This window comes from Marmota marmota, unplaced genomic scaffold (assembly GCF_001458135.2).
Source record: "Marmota marmota marmota unplaced genomic scaffold, marMar, whole genome shotgun sequence".
Lineage (NCBI taxonomy): Eukaryota > Metazoa > Chordata > Mammalia > Rodentia > Sciuridae > Marmota > Marmota marmota.
Genome location: NW_025999862.1, coordinates 5178274 through 5193043, shown reverse-complemented (window position 1 = coordinate 5193043; position 14770 = coordinate 5178274). Strand labels below are relative to the sequence as shown.

Here is a 14770-nt window from a genome sequence, read left to right as displayed (position 1 = left end):
TATATATATATATATATATATATATATATATATATATATATATATATATATATATTATAATATATACATAATATAATTTTTATCTATTCATCAAAAAACTTAATTTGTTTCCATATCTTAGCTATTGTGAATAGTGCTACAATTAATATCGGAGTACAGTTATCTCTTCAAGACACTGATTTCATTTCCTTTGGATATACGCCCAGAAGTGGGATTGCTAGATCATATGGTAATTCTATTATTAATTTTTTGAGGAACTTTCATACTGTTTTCCATATTGACTATACCAATTTACATTACCACCAACAGTGTAAAAAGATACCCTTTTCTCCCTATCATCACCAACTCTTGTCTCTTCTTTCACACCTGCTAAGATGCCTATTGTTAAAAATACAAAAAGAAAGAAGTAAAATTTTTCAACTGAAGGATATAGACCTGCATTCATTTTCACTAAATAAGTTGCATATAATTTATTTCTACTTTTCTTCATTGATAAGGCTTTATTTTAAATTCAATTCCTATTCGACAAGGTATTATAGACACTTCTGGTCTTGGAATTATCCAAGGGGCAACTCCTATCCAGTCTAGTAAAAGAAAAAAAAAAACAGTTGTTCATTCCTAAACATCATCACTAAAGTAAGGATCAAATTGTACTGAACAATACCATCTGGAAGAACAAAGGAAGTCTAGATACATAGGATGTAATTATTACAAGTTGGACTTTGGCCAAAATATTGGGTCTAAAACCCTATTTCCCCCACGGACTGCCATGGCACAAGAACGTGGGCTTTTCATTTCACTGTCCATCACGAGAGGTCTTTGTAGACACTTATTAGAACCAAATGTTGCAACTTCCTTCTTGAGACATATCATTTTTTCTAGAACAGATCACCAACTACTAGACTACAGATATTCAAAAACACTTAGTCCTATATGTGCAGAACAGCACTGAACCTTATGTGTAGTACAAAATTATATAAAAGAGAGAAAATATCCTTATAGAAATTGTACACTATTTAGGAAAAAGGCTTTTGAGAATAACTCAAAACAACATTATGATAGCTACCACATTAGGTGCTTTGCCAAGTCCTTTGTACACTTTAAAGCACTTACTTTATACTTTGTATATAATTTTTTTTCAGAACATGCTGTAAATTAGGAGTTATCTTCTTTGTGTTTTATATGTAGAAACTTGGTGCCCAAGGGAGTACAAACATTACAACTAGGTTTGGCTAACCATGAAGCCCACATTCTAACTTTTGCATTACGTGTATTCTCATTGAGTAAATCATCAATCAGATGCTAAACTGTTAAAAACTGTAAGACACAGATAAAAGCTAAAAGTGGATAAAAAAAGAATGAAGAGTTTACATATTGGCTAGAGGTCACAGGGTGTGGGGTCAGGAAGAAGAAAGTCTTCAGTTTAACTTTGAAGGAAAATTAGTAGTTAAATAAACAAATAGAAAGAGACTGTGTACTCTTAATACCAAATTACATAAATGTTATACAAAGGTCAGAAGGCAAAAACAATAGTCCATGATCAGGGAGAGAAGAATTGGCAATATGTGATATGTTTGAAAATGGATGTGTACCTGAAGCACAGTATTTTAATTTTCAAACAATGTTTTAAATTTGCTTCAGTCTATATCATGTTCAACTCAATATGTCAACTTTAATTTATATTAAAGAACTTCAGAAGCCTCTGGAAATGGGATGTGTTTTATATTATTATTATAAGTATTAAGGGTAGAAGAAGAGAGGAAGAATTAAATTAGAATCTAGATTATCAAATCTTATTTTATTTTACTCTACAGAATGAAAGCCCCCAAGAAAACATTTTGATTTATAACTTCTCAAATTAATACATAGGTCTGGAATCTCTATAATAGCTGGAGATTACTATTTTCATTCCTTTGTAGCACCAAGCAGGAGGATAAAAACCAAACAGTCAAAGCAGATAAACTCCAAGATTGTATCTCCAAGTAGTGAGAATTGAAAGAGCTTCCAGATTTTCATGTTAATTCTGCTTTGCCATTCATTTCTTTCAGGCTAACTAGTCTCTGGACACCCACTCCCTCATCTATCACAGCCTCCTCTCTCACTTTTTCCAACCAAAGCTATTTTGAACATTAGTCTTTTTTAAAGGAGGAAACTATAGAGATGCTTGTGCCTTGACCCAAGGACTAGCTTAAGTTCATGCCTAGACAAGAAAAACAGTAACTTAAAAAAAAAAGTTTAATGAAGCAAAGTACTCCAGGGGTCTATCTGGTACTGGGAAAGAAATGATTCAAAAACAAGTTGAATTATATAGCTCAGAAGTAGAGTTTTTGCCTCACATACATGAGCCCTGGGTTCAATCCCCAGCATTGAAAAAAAATTTTAAATAAACTACCATTTATCTAGCAATTCCCTTCTAGGTTTATATCCAAAGGAAATGAATCANAAAAAAAAAAAAAAAAAAATATATATATATATATATATATATATACACACACATATACACACACATACAAATATATAATTACATAAAATGTATATACATAATTATATACAAATTATATATGAAATATATATAATTCAGAGCTAAGGTAACATTGGCATTTTCTGTTTCTTGGAAGAAGTAAATAGAGAAATTAAATATGTTAGAAGAAAACCTAAAATAAAACAATGCAGAGAGCACTCTGTTAGCCTTTGGCATATAGAAAGCTCAGAGCTAAAGCCCTTCTAAATTTTAAAAGTGAAACAAACACATTGATTGTAGTTGCCTATAATCTGAGGATAAAGTTTTGGCTGCTTCTTCATTCATAGGAATACAACCACCAATAATATTTATTATTTGCCATGAGTCAGACATGTGAGCCTAGAGAGGATACAGCACTGAAGATCATGAAACTAACAAGTCTCTGTCCTTATGCAGCTTACATTCTGCCACAATAAAGAATGATAAATATGATCCGACTGAGAAATGACCCATGACTAATTCATAGTACAAAGAATCTGCCATATAACAAAGAAACTTTCTTGTTGAATTAGCAATTTTACAGAGACCTGTATCTTTTCCAGTAGGAGAAAAACAATTTCTACTGTGTGTTTACTAGATTTTGGAAGTTTTAAAAGAATTGGTCGGGAGAGAAAAGACAAATTCCAATAAGTCAAAGAACAGTTGATGTTCTGACTCTTTGAACACTGTACATCTAGGATAGATGACACTCCAGGTTTGAATTGGCTTCATGCCTTATTATCCCAACAACAATAAGAGTTACTTAACTCTATCAATACTTTGCTCATCTGTAAAATGGTTCTAATAAAACTAATCCCACTATATCACTGTAAATATTTAGTAAATTAATGTTTTAGTCCTATTATGTGACATATAGTTGTCATTTAATTAAAAAGCGTATAAGATTTATATACACATGTATAAACACTACACATGTCCCTATTTCCTCATGCACATGCAGTTTACTTATGCACCCTCAATGCCATTCAGCAAGAGTTCTACTCTTCTGCCCTTGAAATATTCACCTTTTTCCAAATTCACAATTAGCTAATGTAAGAATCTAATCACTGAAAATGTGTTAAAGAGAAAGGATAAAGAAGAGGACAGTAACTACTGCCTGCCAACTTAAATACCCCTTGGTGGTAAAATATGATCTTGGAAACAAAACTGTATTAAAAATTGCATAGGTCAGAGTAGTGACTCACAGAGTGAATTTTAAGCAGCAGCATCTGGGAACTTACTATAGTAGCTCTCAGTAACTGTGACTACTTCTGCTATGCATGGTAATACATGGACCAGCATTGATTTCTTTAAAAAAATATAATGAATTAATATTGTATCATTTTTCATATAAATTAAAGTATGTGTAGAAATTATTCATTTACCCTGGAACATTCTGTAAAATATATATATATAACACCTAGGAAATGATGAAAAAAAGGTTAAATGTCCACATAACCTCTGAGATAGAGCAAAAACCTAACACACAATTCTTTTCTCAGGCTAATATTTCTAAACCATATCATGTTTAATTAATAAGGTTTAACAAAATATAGGAAGTCCTGCTTTGAAAACCCCAATTGAAACACTCTAACACTTGTGAATTAGACAACGGCAAGAATGTCACACCCTTTGCCACACTAACAGGAAATATTCTTAAGTGAAAGATTCAGTGGCTGACCATGCAAGTCAGTTATTTAGTCATTTTTCTAGATGCTATCTATCACTGAGCACATTCCCAAACTTCATGCAACCTAATTTAAACTTCTCACTGTCCTGATCAGAAGAAACAGTTGACCAAAGAAAAACCTTAACAATCCTGACACCTAGTGGCTGTAAAGAAACTCAAGAAGATCTAGATGGGAAGAATGGTTATCTACTGTGACAATACCTCCAAAACCCACAAAAAGTAATCATTGTAAATATTAATTTTATAAAACATCAACTCTCAAAGAAACCTTGTAGTTTATTTTTGTTTTGGATTTGTCTTAATATCTATACAGGAGGCAAAAAAATGCGTTCATTAATTACGTTAAGTATATTTTCCTTTAACCTTCCACATTTGTAAATGTTAACTCATCTTCAGAGATTAAAAAAGAAAACTAAAAGTCAACTCAAGTTTTGACAGATTTATGACATTTTTACTTAATTCTTTATGTATATGCACAGCCTTTTCCTGGTCTTTGAGTGATTTTCCTTTTCAGGTATGCCATGGCAATTATAAAAGACATCTGACCAAGCCAACTGAGGCATCATTAGTCAAAGGGTAGCTAGACTTTCACAAACCAGCAGGAATTTTCTTTAAAAGAGGTACAAGAACACATGTGGAAATCCCTATCGTACACATCTAAAAATAAGGACCACACTGAACACTGCATGAAGTTGTATGAACACAGCAGATCAGATCAGCACAAGCTATTTCTACCCCAACCATTAGAAGGTATGTCTCCCCAGACTTGCCTGCCCCTCTGACAAGAAAGACAACAGGAATCCTAAAGTGTCCACAACTTCTACAAAGGAAGGTATTGACTCCTACCTGCTGACGTTTGAAAGCCAAATAATCCAGATCTTCCAGCTCCTTCCCAAGCTTCTGGTAGGTTTTCTGAAGGTCAGATTTGTTGGAAACATTTTTAAGGCACTCAAGTGTTCTTTGAAACTGAAAATGAAAAAAGAAAGCACATCGTTAGGATAACAGCACATTTTTCTCAGTTTCCCAGATAGCTAACACAGAGAGTCATCAGTTTCTCCTATCTATATCTATAATGTATAGATAACAAATGCTATATAATTATCTTTTGGTGAAATAATTAGGGACAATTATAAAGAGTTAATAACTGCATTCTAAGTACAAACAATGTTATTGCATAAATGATAAGTGTTAGTCCTCACTCTAACAAAAATAGCATGCTTTTATTTAAAAAAAAACCTTCCATGTTTTAGGATACATTGCTGTTATTTTAAAGAAAAACATCATAATGAATGAATAATTCCAACTCACAACGAGGAAGCACTAAAAGAGCTTTAACATTCTAGTTAAGGGGAAAAAATCATATAAAGGTAGCTGCTTGAATGCTATTTTGCTGTAATGGAATGAGGTCTAACTTGCCTCTGTAGAAAATCTATGTAGAATAGGTCATCCAGCAAACTTCAGAAAAGAATATCTCTCAGAGACTATATTTTGAGAAGGAAAACTAATACTTTGATGATCAAAGCGTATGTGACATGTTCAGCAAAACTTATTCATTCTATAACACAGATGAGTTATGAAGTCAGTTCTGCTGAATCAGAATGATCTTGTTCATTTTTAAATCAGATACTAGATAAATACAAAGGTGACAAATTACATAGATCACAGAATACTGTCTGCTACTAATAATTAATTAAGCAAAGGGAGCTCACAAGAAATTGAATTCCTGATTTATTTTAGTAAATTGGAACACACTTTGTAGGGTTAGTGATTGAAAATGTCAAGTAATATAATTTGAAAGATGTTTGGGATTTGCTCTTTCCTTATGTCATTTATTTCCCATGTTCTGTGTTATTGATAGACTTCCACAGATAAAGACTTCACCATCTTAAACACACCAAAATTCCACTGTGACTATGATGCCGTAAGACAGGCTAATGAGATTTTATAGAATACATTTAAATTTCCAGGGAAATAAATTGACCCTTACTGTATATATCTATGGAACAAGTCATATTAAAATGGCATTCTATGAAATTAAATTCTCAATTTCATGAAAGCAACATGTTCATCTCAATCCAAGATGATAGAGGAAAAAGAAATAGAAAATAATACTACAGAACTAAGCCTCCATAGCAGAACAGCAAAATATAATCAATAAATAATCATTTATAACCTACTCTGCTCAAGGCACAATGAATATAAGATTTCCTACCCTAAAGGAATTTACAGATTAGAGGGGAAACTAGACATGAAACTTAGAAATGGGAAGGACACTGACATTTATTGAATGCCTATTTAGCCCCAGGTAGTTTGTGCTTTCCAAATTACTCCTCACAAGAATGACCAGAATTCTATTTCTATTCCCATCTACAAGTGAGTAAACTGGGACTCAGAAAGTTCGATTGAACAAGGGTTTTACTACACTGTCATGCTTTTTCTACCCTACCATTAAATCTAACACAAGGCAAAGTAGTAAAGACAGTGCAAAACAGAGATAAAAGTAACATGCGGTGAAAATTCAAAAAACCCAGTGAGCCTGATTGAGGGACAGAGGACAGATATAGAAGACATCAGGGAATCTGAATTGGACAACAAAGAATAGGCAGACTTTTCACAGTCTGAAAAAGTCTATCTAGAGTCTACCTATCAGTTTCAACATAGGGAAAACCTGATCGTTTTCCCTCTCTTGTAACATAACAAACAAGTTCTTTTCAAAATAATTTATTAACCTTTATATTAAATATTTATCATGTTGTATAATCATTTCTGTGCCTTGCCCATTTCTTGTTCTCTTCTATGTTTAAATAAAAATAATTCCAGATCTAAGATTTTAAAGAATTTAAGTAATTTTATCTTTTAATTAATACAAGATATTTTACCAACTAATCCATTTAATTCTAAAGCATTTTTTATCCCTTGTACTTATTTCTTAGAGACTAAGAAATATTAGCTCTACTTCTTAAATATTTCTTCTTCACATTTCTCTTTGAGCTTTACATAACTCCAAATGGGAACTTTAGAGGAAATATGCTTGTAAGAGTTCAAAATAAGAAACATACACAAACACACACACAAAAAAAATGCTTTCAGATAATTTACCATGGTCAAAGAAAAAAAGGAAGAAAATCCAATAATACATCATCATTGAGAGTATTTTAACTAAAGGTTGGAGTTTGCATAATGGGGAGATTTTAGCTTGAACTGTTTATCAGGACTTATAGCTTTCATTTATTGATACTAAAGAGCTCAAAAACTACAATAATTCATTCATTTAAGTAGATTGCTTTAACGTAAAATAACAAATAATTGACAAGGAGATGTCATACAAAATCTGCACTATAACTTTGAGTTAGATTCCTATTAAACACACCCCACCCAAAACTACCCACATACACATTTGAAGTACTAAAGATAAAAGCAATAGTTTTCCTTTGCAGATGAAGCTGAAGTACAGATAGTAAAATGAAGATTGGTTGAAATATACAACTCCTAAAAGAAAATGTAGGGTCAATACTCCAGCATATAGGCAGAGGCAACAACTCTCAAAAGGACCCCTAAAGCTCAGTAAATAATGCCAAGAGTTAATAAATTGAATGGAATCAAATAAAAAGTTTCTGCACAGCAAAGTAAACAATCAAGACTGTGAAGAGGAGGGACAAGATGGCAGATAAGAGTGAGGCAGCATTTCTCCGAGTTTGGCTAACCAGAAATCAAGCAATGGGAATACTGCTTCTCCCTGAAGCTTAGAGTGAAAAATCCTGAGACTGGAGGGGAAGTCTGCCCTAGCTGAACCACAGACTGTTCAATTCATTAAACAGATCTAAAAGAAGGTTGCCCTGAGTTTATCTCTGTCAGCAGAGAGCCGATCCAGGAGCCACCTTGGAACTACAGTTTAGCAGCACAAACAGGAACTGGAAACCCAGATCTGAGTTCACAGCTATGTCGCATGAAGACTTAACTGCGCCTAATAAGCCCATGGGAAATCAGAAACTAAAAGCATTTTCCCAGTGGAAACACAAATTGGATATGCCAGAGAGAACTCGTCTCTCCCCAACCCTGTGAGTCCTGAGGCTCTCAGGAGCTAACAAGGCTAGCTACAGTGGGTTAGGAAGTTGGAAGAGTGGGTATGGGGGCACATGGCTCCCAATTTGCCCAGCTAAGCAGTCCCAGCAACTGCCCAGTCTGGCACCCACTGAGTTCCCAGGATCCACCCAGAATGGCACCTGCTAGGTCCCAGGACCATCCCAGTCCCTGGAGCCCTCCTTGGACTAGCACCCCACTGGGTCCCTGGGTCCCCAGTGCCCACCAGGTCCAGTTACCAGTCCAGCATCTGCCCAAGCCCCCCACCTTCCATCCCCCAATGCCCTGGCCTCCCACCTAGCTCACCACTCTGCCTACTAGGCCCACAGCTTTGCCACAGGCCCATAACCCAACCTGCCAGGCCACCACTTCACTGCCAGTCCTGCCCAGCTCAGCCCACAGCTTTTTGCAGCAAACAAGGCCCATCTCCTGGCCCTGATCCACCAGGCCCAGGCCACGTAGGCCACCAGACATAACCACCCAATCATAGCCCAGCCTGCCTGGCCCACAACTTTGCAGCCAGGCGCACCTGACCCAGCAAGCCACTTCTCCCCTAGGCCCACCCAGCTTGAAGCTTTGCTGCCTAGCCTTCCCAGTGTATACTGGCTAGGCCTGCCCAACAAGCCACTATACCACCTGGCCCAGCCAGCCACTTTACCACCCTGCCTACAACCCAACCAGCCCACACCAATCTCCCAAGAAGGGAAGTTGGGAAGTCTTAAACCCCAAACTTCAACTCAGTAAGCAACAAAATAAAAAGGTAGGACTCTTCCCAAGGCCCACCCTTCCATGCTTAGTTCATACCTCAAGAATAAATTAAAAGAATATATACTACAGAGCTATAGTAACAAAAAAGGCATAGCATTGACACAAAAACATACTGGTAGACCAATGGAACAGAATAGAAGACACAGAGACACACCCACATAAATACAGTTATCTCATACTAGACAAAGGCACCATTAACATACACTGAAGAAAAGATAGCCTCTTCAACAAATGGTGCTGGGGAAACTGGAAATCCATATGTAATAAAATGAAATTAGACCCCTATCTCTCACCCTGCCCAAAAATCAACTCAAAGTGAATCAAAGATCTAGGCACTAGACCAGAGACCTTGTGCCTACTAGAAGAAAATGTAGGCCCAAATCTCTATCATGTTAGCTTAGGAACCAAATTCCTCAATAAGACTCCTAAAGTACAAGAAATCAAGAATCAATAAATGGTATTGTATCAAACTAAAAAGCTTTTTCACAGCAAAGGAAACAAGCAAGAACACAAAGAGAAAGCCTGCAGAACAGGAGAAAATCTTTGCCACCTGCACCTCAGATAGAGCATTAATCTCCTGGATGTATAAAGAACTCAAAAAACTTAATACTAGAAAAACAAATAACCCAGTCAATAAATGGGCAAAGGAACCGAACAGACACTTCACAGAAGAAGAAATACAACTGATCAACATATATATGAAAAAATGTTCAACATCTCTAGCAATTAGAGAAATGTAAATTAAAATTACACTAAGATTCCATCTCACTCCAGTCAGAATGGCAATTATCAAGAATGCACGTAACAATAAATGTTGAAGAGCATGTGGGGGAAAAAGTTCACTCGTATATTGCTGGTAGGACTGAAAACCTGGTGTACCACTCTGGAAAGCAGTATGGATATTCCTCAGAAAACTTGGAACAGAGCCACAATTTGACCCTATTATTGCACTCCTCGGTATATACACAAAGGACTTAAAAATCAGCATACTACAGTGATGTGGTCACATCAATGTTTATAGCAGCTGAATTCACAATAGCTTAGGTGCCCTTCAACAGATGAATAAAGAAAACATAGTATATATACACAATGGAATATTGCTCAACCACATGGAAGAATGAAATTTGCCAATGAATGGTAAGTGAAATTAACCAATATCAAAAACCCAAAAGCCAAATGTTCTGATTAGTGTATACACAGCAAGAGGGGAAGAGAAGTTCATTGTATTAGACAAAGGGGAATGAAGGGTAGGTGGGGGGACAGGAATAGGAAAGACAGTAGAATGAATTGGATATAACTTTCCTATGTTCATATATGAATACACAACCAATGAAATTTCACGTTGTGTACAACTACAAGAATGATATCCTAATTAGAATAAATTATATTCCATATATGTATAATATGTCAAAATATACTCTACTGTAGAGATTCAGACAATGGAAATATACGAGGAAGCATTCCTCTGGTGAGCAAATTCCCCAGGGGGTAACTGGCACTCTGTTTCCCAGGCTTGGAATTCTGGGCAGTTTCTTCTAGAAGCTAGTAAGATAACTAATACAGTTGCAGTATCTAGTTTATGGTAATATCCTTCGTGAAGAGGCTCTGTGCTAGAGTCTTATCAGCCTGGACCTTGATTTCAGACATTCAGCTCCTGGAAATAAAGGAACACCAAACAATAAAGTAATTATGGCACTAGTGACCTAAAGTAACCTATTGATATAAATAAAGCTTGACAGTTTGGCCTCTCTGCCATTTTGCCATCTTTTCTGCCTCTGCATCTTGTCTCTGCGTCTCTTTTATTTTCCTTATACTCTACTGTCATGTATATTTAAAAAGAACAAATTTTAAAAGTAATGTGAAGACAGAACCCATAGAATGGAAGAAAAGTTTTGCTAGTTACTCTTCTGACAGAGGATTAATATGTGGAATATATAAAGAACTTTAAAAACTTAGCACCAAAAAAAAACCCAATTAATAAATTAATAAATACCAAGAAGAGCATGGAATAAGATATTTCAAGCTCTAAAAGAAAACAATTGCCAACCAAGATTGCTGTACTCAGCAAGCTCTCTTTAACATTCAAAGGGGAATTACAAACCTTCCATGACAAGGATTAACAAAAAGAATACTAAGCCAGCACTATACAGAATACTTAAAGATAAATTATACATAGAGGATCCCAAAAACAAACCCCAAACTCTCAAATGAATGACAATAGAAGACAAACTAAATGAAAACCAAAACAGAATTAAATACAACAAGTGGCAGCAAACCACAAACACATAGCTGTAATAACACTGAATAGAAATGGTCACAACTCCCCAATTAAAAAATGTAGATTAAGAGAATGGATTTTAAAAAATCCAACCATATGCTGTTTGCAAGAGACTCATCTCATAGGTAAGGACACTCACAGGCTGAAGGTAAAAGGAAGGAAAAAATATTTCATGCCAACAGACTTCAAAAACAAGGCAGGAGTAACAATTCTCATATATGACAAAACTGACTTCAAGCAAAAATTAATCAGAAGAGATAGGGCCATCACATCTTAGTAAAGGGAATAATGCAACAAGAAGAAATAAATATAGTTAATACATGTATCCCAAATGTTAACACACCCAATTACATTTAAAAAATACTCATTGATATTAAATCCCGGATAATCCCAATAAAATAATACTGGAATATTTCAATGCACTCTTATCATGAATAGACAGGTCATCAAAGCATAAAATCAATAAAGATATATCCAATCCAAATAATAATATAAATCAAATGGACCTAATAGACATCTACATATTATTTCACCCCAAAACAGTTAAACTTACCTTCTTCTCAGCAGCTTATTGAACATTCTTCAAAATAGACCATATTTTAGGTCATAATGTTCCTCTAAGTAAATACAAAAATGCTGATATAATCCAATGCATCATATTGGATCATAATGGAATGAAACTGGAAATCAACAGCAAGAAAAATAACAGAAACCACAAAAATATATGAAGATTAAACAATATACTTTTAAATGAAGAATAAATTAAAGAATAAATGAGAGAAGAAATCAAGAAATTCTTAGAAACAAATGAAAACAAAGATACAACATATCAAATCTCTGTAATAGTATGAAAGCAGTACTAATTAAATTTTTTTGTACCAGGGATTGAATCTAGAGGCACTTAATCACAGGGCCACAATCCCAGCCCTTTTTCTATTTTTTTTTTTTTTCATATTTTGAGTCAGAGCCTCACTAAGTTGCTCAGGCTGGCCATGAACTTGTGATACTCCTGCCTCAGCCTATCCAAGCCACTGAGATTATAGATGTGCACCACCATGCCCTGCCTAAGAAGAAAATTTATTACATTAAACACCTACATTAAAAATATAGAGAGATCCCAAATAAATAGCTTATGCTCCACCTCAAGGCCTCAGAAAAAGAACAAACTAACCCTAAAACCAGTAGAAGACAAAAAAAAGTAAAGATCAGAGCCAAAATTAATGAAAGTGAGAATAATGAAACAATACATAGGATCAATGCAACAAAAGTTAGTTTGTTTTTTATTTAACTAAGATTAGTTAGCCAAATGAACCAAAAGAAAGAAAGAGGACCCAAACAACAAAATTGGACATGACAAAGGAGATATTACCACAGACATTTCCGAAATCAAGAAGATCATTAGAAACTATTTAAAAAATTTATATTCCAATAAACTGTAAAATCTTGAAGACATTGACTAATATGTAGATACTTATGACCTGCCCAAATTGAATCAGGAAGATATAGAAAACATAAACTGACCAATGAAATTGAAAAAACAATCAAAAACCTACCAATGAAGAAAAGTCCAAGACCAGATGGATTCTCAGCTGAGTTTTATCAGACATTTACTGAAGAACTAACACAAGTCTTCCTCAATTTATTCCATAAAATTGAAAGGGAGAGAATACTCCCAAATACATTCTATGAAGCTACTATAACCCTGATACCAAACCAGAAAAAGATACATGTAGGAAAGAAAACTACAGACCAATATCCCTGATGAACATCAATGCAAAAATTCTCAATAAAATATTAGTAAACTGCATTTAAAAATGTATTAGGAATCCTACATCACATGGAGAATAAACAATATACTACTGAATTAACAAAGGGTTACAGAAGACATCAAAGAGGAAATTAAAAAATTCTTAGAGGTAAATGAAAATTCAAACACAACATATCGAAATCTCTGGGACACTATGAAAGCAGAACTAAGAGGAAAATTCATTTCTTGGAGTTCATTCCTTAAAAGAAGGAAAAGCCAACAAATAAATGACCTCACACTACACCTCGAAGCCTTAAAAAAAGAAGAACAAATCAGCAGCAAATACAGTAGAAGGCAAGAAATAATTAACATCAGAGCTGAAATCAATGAAATCGAAACAAAAGAAACAATCAAAAAAATTGACAAAACTAAAAGTTGGTTCTTTGAAAAAATAAATAAGATTGATAGACCACTAGCCATGCTAACAAAGAGAAGAAGAGAGAGAACCCAAATTACTAGCTTACAGGATGAAAAAGGCAACATCACAATAGACACTTCAGAAATATAGAAGATAATTAGAAATTATTTTGAAACCCTATACTCTAATAAAATAGAGGATAGTGAAGGTATTGATAAATTCCTTAAGGCATATGAGCTACCCAGATTGAGTCAGGATGATATAAACTACCTAAACAGACCAATATCAAGTGAGGAAATAGAAGAAGCCATCAAAAGACTACCAACCAAGAAAAGCCCAGGACCTGATGGATATACAGCAGAGTTTTACAAGAACTTTAAAGAAGAACTAATACCAATACTCCACAATCTATTTCAGGAGACAGAAAAAGAGGGAGTACTTTCAAATTCATTCTATGAGGCCAACATCACCCTGATTCCAAAACCAGATAAAGACACTTCAAAGAAAGAAAACTTCAGACCAATATCCCTAATGAATTTAGATGCAAAAATCCTCAATAAAATTCTGGCAAATCGGATACAAAAACATATCAAAAAGATCGTGCACCATGACCAAGTGGGATTCATCCCTGGCAAGGCTGGTTCAATATACGGAAATCAATAAATGTAATTCACCACATCAATAGACTTAAAGATAAGAACCATATGATCATCTCAATAGATGCTGAAAAAGCATTCGACCAAATACAGCGTCCTCTATGTTCAAAACTCTAGAAAAAATAGGGATAACAGGAAATTACCTCAATATGGTAAAAGCTATATATGCTAAGCCTCAGGCTAGCATCATTCTAAATGGAGAAAAATTGAAGGCATTCCCTTTAAAATCTGGAACAAGACAGGGATGCCCTCTCTCACCATTTCTATTCAACATAGTTCTTGAAACACAAGCCAGAGCAATTAGACAGACGAAAGAAATTAAAGGCATAAATATAGGAAAAGAAGAACTTAAATTAGCACTATTTGCCGATGACATGATCCTATACCTAGCAGACCCAAAAAATTCAACCAAGAAACTTCTAGAACTAGTAAATGAATTCAGCAAAGTGGCAGGATATAAAATTAATACCAATAAATCAAAGGCATTCCTGTATATCAGTGACAAATTCTCTGAAATGGAAATGAGGACAACTACTCCATTCACAATATCCTCAAAAAAAATAAAATACCTGGGAATCAACTTAACAAAAGAGGTGAAAGAGATATACAATGAAAACTACAGAACCCTAAAGA

General features: G+C 34.6%; 1 protein-coding gene across 4 annotated transcripts in view; it reads right to left on the bottom strand.

The window, feature by feature from the left end:
- Ctnna3 (catenin alpha 3) overlaps nt 1-14770 on the bottom strand; it is a 1666222-nt gene that overhangs the window by 1511897 nt on the left and 139555 nt on the right. For 3 of the 4 annotated variants that reach the window (XM_048810157.1, XM_048810163.1, XM_048810171.1), the window contains exon 5: nt 5037-5156. In XM_048810157.1, the coding sequence (XP_048666114.1) occupies nt 5037-5156 (120 nt within the window). Of the gene's footprint in view, nt 1-5036; nt 5157-14770 lie in introns of those variants that run through there. The other variant, XM_048810169.1, reaches the window with a different exon arrangement.